Source organism: Tenrec ecaudatus, chromosome 4 (genome assembly GCF_050624435.1).
Source record: "Tenrec ecaudatus isolate mTenEca1 chromosome 4, mTenEca1.hap1, whole genome shotgun sequence".
In the NCBI taxonomy this organism is placed as follows: Eukaryota; Metazoa; Chordata; class Mammalia; order Afrosoricida; family Tenrecidae; genus Tenrec; species Tenrec ecaudatus.
In genome coordinates this window covers 191,358,610-191,367,507 of record NC_134533.1, presented here as the reverse complement: position 1 = coordinate 191,367,507, position 8,898 = coordinate 191,358,610, and the positions used below count along the sequence as shown (strand labels likewise).

Genomic DNA, 8,898 nt, shown 5'->3' with positions numbered 1-8,898 from the left:
GCCAGCGCGAGGGTGGGGCCACACGCGCCTGGGCTGGGGGAGGGTCAGAAGCAGCCAGACTGGACACCAGCCGCTTGCGGGCATCACGTGACACATCCACCCCGCGAACGTGCCCGGGATGGGCGGGGCTTTGAGAGGAGGCGGGAGAGCGGACGGAGAAGGCAGCCTGGCGGCGACCGGAAGTGACGCCTCGGCGTAGCTCTCTACGTGCAGCGACGTGGCGGCGGGGCCGGCGCCGGTCGGCGGAAGTGGTTCCCGGGCTGGGACCTGAGTGTTTGTGTTTTGGTTTGTGAAGGAGCCGGCGGCCGGCCTAAGGGGAGGAGGCAGAGGCGGGCGGAGGAGGAAGAGGAGGAAGAAGTCGTCGGAACCCGATCGCCGGCGGCGGTGGAGGAGGAGAAAGGAAAGAAGAAGGCGGAGCGGGGAGAGGCGGAGACGGAGCCCGACGGGGGCGACACCAGCGGCGAGAGCCCCGCACCGTCCAGTCTGAGGGGAGCGGCGCGAGGAGGAGACGCTGCCACCCAAGGCCCAGCCTCGACCTCAGTTTCATCCTTCGGGCCGCGCTGAGGATCTGCTGCTTGGAAGCGCCGGCCCCACGAACCCCGTGCTGCACTCTCAGGTAACTAAACAGACCCCTTCCCTGTCAGCGCCACTCGGACCCCGGCTTGCCAGTCGGCCTGCACCCCTGCTGGCCGTGCCCCCCCCCCCGCCCCTCCAGCGTGCCGGGGCTGTGGCCCACAGTCGGGGTACCCTGGCGTCTGCTCCGGTGACTCTTCCGCCATGGACCAGGATTTGGGGACTGGCTGAGGGAGCGACGGGTGTCACCCTTTCCCTTCTCAAGATGGCGACGTGGAAAGAGTACTGGAGGCCGCGGCTCCGCCTGGCGTCTGTCCGGGCCGCCCGGGAGGTCCGGGTGGGAGGCGGGCCGGGCTGTCGGGGCGGCGGGTGGAGGCGACCGCCGCGGGGCCTGGCAGGCCCCGTGGGTCCCGCGCTCTGGACTTGGGTAGCAACTACTGATGTGCTCCACGGGCAGGACCCGGGCCTACGGCAGGTGTGATTGTGGGCGAGCTCCACCCACCTTCTACTTCCACCGGCGAGTCACGTTAGGGCTGCGGTGGGGAAGCTCCGCCGAACGGGCTGTCTGGAGACGCCTGTCTCGTCTGGAGCGTGTGGCGAGCCGCAGTTTCGGAGCCACTCAAGATCACCTGGACGCCGACTGCCGTCCGTGGGTAGAGACCACGAAGCCTGCCCCCGTGTTTTGTCCCCTGGACGCTGGTTACTTACCTCCCTGGGACGTTTAGACTTTTCTGAGAAGCTCAGGACTTCGAAATGCATCTCTCTGGCGCTTTTGTTTTATTAAGTGGAACCTGAGTGTTGAGTTCGCTGCTTTCCCCCTCGTTAACAGGATCCCCAGGACGGGGCAGAGGCTTTTCTGCGGAATGTAAAACTGGGGTCATATAGAGCTCACAGGGTCGTTGTGAGCGAAGTACATAAACCGGTCCCTTAAGAAAAATAGATTGCCCGTTCGGTGTTAGCTGTTAGTTGTAGAACTTTTTTAATCAAAGAGCCCCCGGAAGGGCTTGCAATCCTGAAATGCTAAGTATTTTCAGATGATTCAAGTGCATATTAATACCAAATGCCTTGTTTCGCAATACAGACAAAAGTTCGAACAGTAGTGAACCCAAATGAACGCAGACGAAGTAATTTTTTATCTTAATGTTACATCAAGTGTGTATTTATAATCGAATATATTTTGCTGTTTCCTATTTGCGACCCATGGGCTAACCATAGTCCAGCAACTTTAACCCTTTCAAGGCAGAGCTAAATCAGTCTTCTAAGACTAGTGTTTTCCCTTGGTTTGGGGAAATAACGTAGAAATTCTCAGCATGCTGTCCTTTGAAACTAATTGTTTGCTCCTCAATGGGTAACAGAACAAACAATTGAGGCGAGTTTCCCTTGCTGTTACCTGTAATATTACTTAAAGGTCTAATGCCTTTACAGTCCATGTGATATATTGTCTCATTTAATTTTCATACCAGTTATGCATAAGTTTTTCAGAAACAATGGTTCGGAAATGAAAGAACTTACCCAGTCCTGAATTAATATGACCGGAATTGGCCCTCAGTCTTTGTATTTCTCAAAGTGGTTTTTTGGTTTGTTTCTTACTGTGGAAAAATTTAAACATAATACAACAGTAAGGAGAATACTATAATGAACCCATTACAAGCCTCAGCTGTCTAATAGCCATCTAAGTATATTTATACCCTCATTTGGAAGCAACTTTCAGACATCCTGTCATAAAATTTGTAAATATTTCACTATGTACTAAAGGTAAGAGCTCTTTAAAGTTGTCCTTCTTGGATATGTTAATGACCTTATCAAGAATGTGTGATGTATCAATTCAGTTTTACATAAAGTGAAATTTCCTATGTGGGGTGGCTAAATAAAGTAGAACTGGGCTTTTAGGAAGGAGATCATCTTCAAAAAAGTCTTATGAAAGTATTATCGTTAGTTTTTATTAGATTGAAAACTAACATTATTAGATAATGATAGGAGAAGACATAGAAACTTGCCACCCAGAGAATTTTTTTTTAATGATTTGCTAAGTAGGAAGTAGTGGAAAAAGGAAGAGCATCAAAACTCGTGGAAACATTCCCTTTTAAGTCCGTTTTCCCACAAACTTTTTGAAGCCCCTCTCATTTTAATGACGCTTTAGGGAAGTGTCAGCAAATAACTAACTGATAATCCTATGACAGAGAACCACTGGTAATATGTTTGTGTGATGTTCCTAGGCAGATGAAGAAACAAGTTTCAAGGCTTTTAGCCACTAGACACAGTGTCAGACCTTAAAATGTAATGTTAATAAAAACACGTAGTTTTGAAGTACCAGGGGAACTGTTCTAGATTTCCATCTATTAGCTTCTTTATTCTCAAAATTTTTAGCCCAAAACCTCAACTGTGAGCCACCTCTGTAGCTGTGCCTAGATTTGAAGCCTCTTTCGTAGCTCTTTCACAATAAACATGTGACCCAAATCAAGATGCTTAGCCTCTGTGCTTTTGTATCTTCACATAAAAGGATTGTTATTGGATTGTTGAGCTGCTGTGTTAACTATGCACAGAATTGAGCCTTTAATAAATGTTAGTGTTAGAGAATAGTGAAAATTGCGACATGATCTTAGACTGAATTTTTAAAAATCATTTTATTGGGGGCTTGTACTCAACTCTTACCACAATCCATCCATCCATCCATTGTGTCGATCACATTTGTACATACGTTGCCATCATCCTCACAACATTTTCTATTGAGCCCTTGGTATCAGCTCCTCAATTTTTGCCTTCCCTCCCCACTTCCCCCTACCCCATGAACCCTTAATAATTTATAAGTTATTATTGTTTTGTCATATCTTACACCATCCGACGTCTTCCTTCACCCACTTCTCCACTGTCCATCCCCCAGGGAGGAGGTCATATGTAGATCCTTGTAATCTGTTCTCCCTTTCTCCCTCACCTTCCCTCCATCGCCATCTCACCACTGGTTCTGAGGGGTTCATTTGTCCTGGATTTCCCTGTGTTTCCACTTCCTATCTGTGCCAGTGTATATCCTCCGGTCCAGCCGGATTTGTAAGGTAGAATTGGGATCATGATAGTGGGGGGAGGAAGCATTGAAGAACTAGAGGAAAATTGTATGTTTCATCGTTGCTGCACAGCATATGCACCCTGACTGGCTTGTCTCCTCCCCGAGACCCTGTGCAAGGGGATGTCCAATTTCCCACAGATGAGCCCTGGGTCCCCCACTTCTCACTCCCCCATATTCACAATCCTATGATTTTTTTTTTTAAGTCTTTGATGCCTGATAGCTGATCCCATCCACGCCTTGTGATCTCACAGACTGGTGTGCTTCTTCCATGTGGGCTTTGTTGTTTCTCAGTTAGATGGCCCCTTGTTTATCTTCCAGCCTATAGGACCCCAGATTATATCTTTTGACAGCCGGGCACTACCGCATTTCCTTATGCACCGCTTTGTCTTTTTAGACTCAAATTTGATGTTTTTACGTTATTTTATTTAAAAGGTAGTTTGATGGCTACAACTAAATGACATTGAATGTCCAGAAAGAGGTAAAATTTACTTAAGGTAATTAATATTAGATTTGCCTTGTTTTACTAATTTCTGTATTTAATTGCTTGGTATTTGTTTCCTTATAGGTTACTACCTCCAACAAGAAAACTCGGCACCCTGCATCCTGGACGTTCATTTTAAAGTTTGAAATTAGGGACTTTTATCAAATTTGGACATGGCTAATCGAGGAGCAACAAGACCCAACGGGCCAAATACTGGAAATAAAATATGCCAGTTTAAACTAGTACTTCTGGGAGAGTCTGCTGTTGGCAAATCAAGCCTAGTGCTTCGTTTTGTGAAGGGCCAATTTCATGAATTTCAGGAGAGTACCATTGGGGGTGAGATTTTTGTTTTTCCCTGCTTCGCTTGATTAATATATATATTAACAAAGATATTTTTCTCTTAACAATTGTGAATATGTATGCCTAAGTCGGTTACAGCAGTGAAGAAAAAATCTATTGAACAAACATAGTGCTTTAAAAACTATCTTGATTTTTGTTGAAGTGACCTCTTTGTAGTTTTTACTCCGTGGTTTCCTAGTTAAGCCCTAGTGTGTATGAATTTATTGTATCTAGAATACAAATACAAACATGAATAGAGTCAGTCTCCCAAGAATTAAGATTTGATCTTGTGTCTATGTCTTGACAGTGGTTAGAGGCCTCAAATGAATACATACTGGTACTATATTGGCTTTCAAATGAATAGTAAAAGACGTAATTATAACATCCTAATTCTGCATAACTGGACTAATCAATTAATTTCTACCAATTCATAAATATTTTAGTGAAATAATGAAACATTATTTAAGAATGTTGATAGGGTTTAAAATAAAAAGGTGTGATTGCTGGAAAGGGACATAAACGGAGATGGACTCCTGGAAAGAAAGATGAAAGAAGAAGGTGAAGAGATGGGCTAAATTGAAGAATATGTAAAGTGTGGCAGGAACGAAATAGGGGGTGGGTTGGTAACATGTATGACAAAAGACCAGGAACTTACAGTGTTGTGGGCAGAAGAATGAGATCTAGAAATTAATCATAACTCATTTTTTAATCTCCAATGAAGCTTTGAATTAGGTGATATTGGAGGAACCATACAATTTTAAAATTCCGTAGTATTTTTCAAGAGATGTAATGAAACAGTACATGGGGTCTCTTACCTCCCACTCCCACCCCGCTAAGTATGTATATCTTAGCCTGACACTTTCAAACACATCTTTTAAGAGTCTGATTTTGTATTACTGTGCATCTAAGTATTGATGCTCAAGCTAGCACTTGGGATTTTATTAGTATTAGATGCTTACAAAAATAGAAAGTACAGAATTGTAACACTTCCCTGGCTGTTTCCTATATATAGAAACATAAAAGTGGTATGTGTACTTTAGTAATCTCAGCAGAAAATGAGGGGCTTCAATGAATTTGTGGGAAATCTCCATTATCTTTACATTTCATTTCTCCACAAACTTTTTCTAGCGCCTTCATAATTGTGATTGGTGACCTCTTAACTATCATTTCAGTGCATACATTTTATCTTTTTCCTTCTGCCTGATGAGCTATCAAATGCACCAAACTTCTTTTACTTTGAATCAGACGTCTTGGTGCTTAAAATTATTTTACTGTATGGTATAACTTACCTTCTTTGTAGTTTTTTGTTGATACATTTGATGTTTCTCCTTTGGTAATGAAACTTACACCTCCTCTTGAAGAGGTTTAGCCCCCAGAAAGCAAATTGGGCCATTTAAAATACTCCTCGGTCATATCCATTCATACTAAATTGGTGTAGAAAGTGGACATTATTGTAAAGCTTCTAGGGAGCTTATTGTTAGTAGCAATATTTCCCAAAGTACTTCGGCCAAGTAAGTTTAGGATTTCAATTTGCTGGTCTCCGCTTTTTCACCAAATCTACCCATTAGAGTTGAGTAGATTCTGGCTCATAGCGAACCCTATGTAGTGTATCTTAGCCTGTAGATCTCCTCAAGAGCAGATAGCTACAACTTTCTCTCCCAGCACCCTCTTTTCACCATACTTCCTTAAATAACTAAGGCTCTGCAGTAGTTTTTTTCCTTATGATAACTTAAAAGGACATTTAATTTTTATTATTAGTATATCATAAATAGACATATCCTATAATTGTGTGCGTATGGTTATAGTATCTCCAGTTCTGTTAACACCAGTTAGATTGTCTATTTTTTCTGTAGTAAAAGTTGTCTTCATATGTATTTCCTGGTTGCATGGGTTAAATCTTCCTGATGGTAATTTCTTCAGGAGGCATGACAGTGCCACCATGATTGTAGCTGTGCGCACTGTTCTGTTAAACTCTTTGCTGACAGTTCTTAACTCTGAGGAATTAAAGTAAAACTAAGCATTTATGGATTCAAAGTTTAACCTATGTATTAATGCTTGACTACAGAGGCCCGTAACTTGGAAGTACCTCATTTTTATAACTAATAAGCTCACATTTATATTGCGCACATAGGATGCATAGAAAAACAATGTGCCCGGGAGCTGACTGGTTTGCAGGAAATGCATAGTACGTGTGTGATTTTCATAAAAATACAATAAGAAGTATTTTGGTTGATGTGTGGTGGAAGTTTTCTGACAAAGAACCTGGCCAAGTACTTGTATTTCCATTATCTTTACTGTACTTCTTTTATCTAGCTACATTAGAGTTCTAAGGAGTGCACTAATTTATCTGTTTGATTGTGTACTAGAGTAGAAATGATATGCTTTACATTCTTGAGAGTGAATTTGTGAATTCTCCATTCTTAATGCCTTCATCAAGAATGTCAAAGGTCTCTTGTGGTTTGTGTGGCTCCTCATACAAAACAAACCCCACGGGGTTGCTATGAGTCGGAACCACTGAGGGCACTCCCCAACAGCATCGTGCCTTCTCATACTCATCCGACTTGATTTAGAATAGCTGTTGGTCTCTTACCCCACCCCCATCTTTGCTTCTTAGCACTCTGAAGGAAGGAAGACTTGCCATTTAGCAATTTGGGAATTGCTGCTATTGAGCTAAAGCTAGCTCAGGGGCACTATTCAGGGCCGTGTTGCTAACATAGTGTTGAGGTTTTTTTGGTGCATTGTTGTGATTTGGGAGCCTTAGTTTATAGTTTGTCAAACTGCTCTCTGTGGGATGCTAGAATGGCTCAGAGCTGCAAAAGCAGATAACAATGTTCTATCCAGGACTATAGGTTGTAGTGCAAAAGTTTTTCTTTGCAAGGGATTGCTCAGTTACTCTTTGTACTATAAACCATAATCCAGAATTGGTCTAGTGTCCCCACCCCAGGGGGTAGTATTGCCCAGGTGCATCTACATTGTCTGAGAACTTGTTAGAAATGCAAATTCCTTTACTGAGTCAAACCACTCACAGTGGGGCCAGTGGTCAAAAATCTGAAGTTTGAACAAATCCATGGGATTCTGACACACCTTAACAGTTTGAGCTGTGCTTTACATGCGCTGAGTAGTCGATTTCACATATGATATAGTTTATGACATAGTTGGTTCTCCCACAAATAGAATAATTGCTTTTCTTCTTTTTTATTTTTGAACTATGAGTTTTTTTTGTTTTTCCCCCAACAGTTCTCTTAGCTTATAATTCAACTATCAATCAATCATACAATTAAATAGTTCAGTCTCACCAAAAAGAGTTGTATAATCATCTCCATGATCAGTTTTTAAACTAACTTATGATTTTTTAGGCTTTTTCTGAGCATAACTTTTCATGCAACCTGAGAACTAATGCCGATATTAGTATGTTCATGTTATCTACCTGTATCTCTGTGTGGGAACCCTTTTCTGCTACACTGTTACCCCTCTGCGGGGCTGATGTAAGAAAGCTCCAACCTGTGCTCTGGGCCATCAGTAATATTTTGCTCTTCTGTACTAAGGAAGTTAGAGGATCCATAGTTTTCAGTATTAGTGTTTACACACAAAATTTAGGAATTTAAGCGTCAGCCATTCTTACCCCTGACTGGAGTGCCTACATTTTTCAGACTTGTCCCACCAGTTGTGTGGCTCCATGTGCGTCAGAGTGGAGCTCTGCTCCATAGAATGTCCAGGGTCTGACTTCTCCGAAGCAGAGGGCCGAGCCTTTTCCCATGGTCCCCCGTGTGCCCTTACCTCCTCTGTCAACATCAGACCACTCCCACTGTGTCAGTGACTGACAGTTCTGAGTCGGTTATTTGACTTTTTCCTGGAAGAAGAAAGTTCATTCATTCTACTTCCACATACAACATCCGCACAAGTCTGGTGTGTTTCCTTTTCAGACTCAAGATCTAATGGAATTTTAAAAATTATTATCGAGTTTTAAGTTACTAGCACATTATTTTACTTTTTACTAATTTATGGCCAGTACTTTGTGAAGATTTTTACAATGTAGTTAAGAGAGAGGACTCTGCCTCAGAATTGTTTTTAGTAATGAGTTTCTAGCTTGTTCCTGATGCATGAGTTTAAGGAAGTCACGCCCAGGGTTCTTTCCGAATATATGAAATATGCCTAACTCATAAGAATGAAAAGAAATAATACGTGTAATTTTTTAACAGGATACTCAGAACAGAAAAAATGCATATTAAATATTAGCTGTTATCCTTATCATCACCACCCTTACTTTTCGCTGAGTCATTTTATCACTTGATAATTTTCGTATTGTTGTGACATGTGATTACTTTGAAATAGTGATTATTGTACCTGATGAATAGCACTTGCTTTTAGAGTTTGAATTTATAAACGAAGTTCTGCAAATTTGCTTATGTTGATAATAAGCCAGCTTCTTAAAATCCTGTATCAG

The 8,898-nt window shown here is 42.4% G+C and overlaps 1 protein-coding gene across 1 annotated transcript in view; it reads left to right on the top strand.

Moving 5' to 3' along the window:
- The first annotated feature begins 235 nt into the window (after nucleotides 1–235).
- Nucleotides 236–8,898, top strand: part of RAB5A (RAB5A, member RAS oncogene family) — a 28,675-nt gene continuing 20,012 nt past the window's right edge. Inside the window, exons 1-2 of the mRNA XM_075547172.1 lie at nucleotides 236–616; nucleotides 4,200–4,451. Of these exons, the coding sequence (XP_075403287.1) occupies nucleotides 4,289–4,451 (163 nt within the window). The 5' untranslated portion in view covers nucleotides 236–616; nucleotides 4,200–4,288. The remainder of the gene's footprint in view (nucleotides 617–4,199; nucleotides 4,452–8,898) is intronic.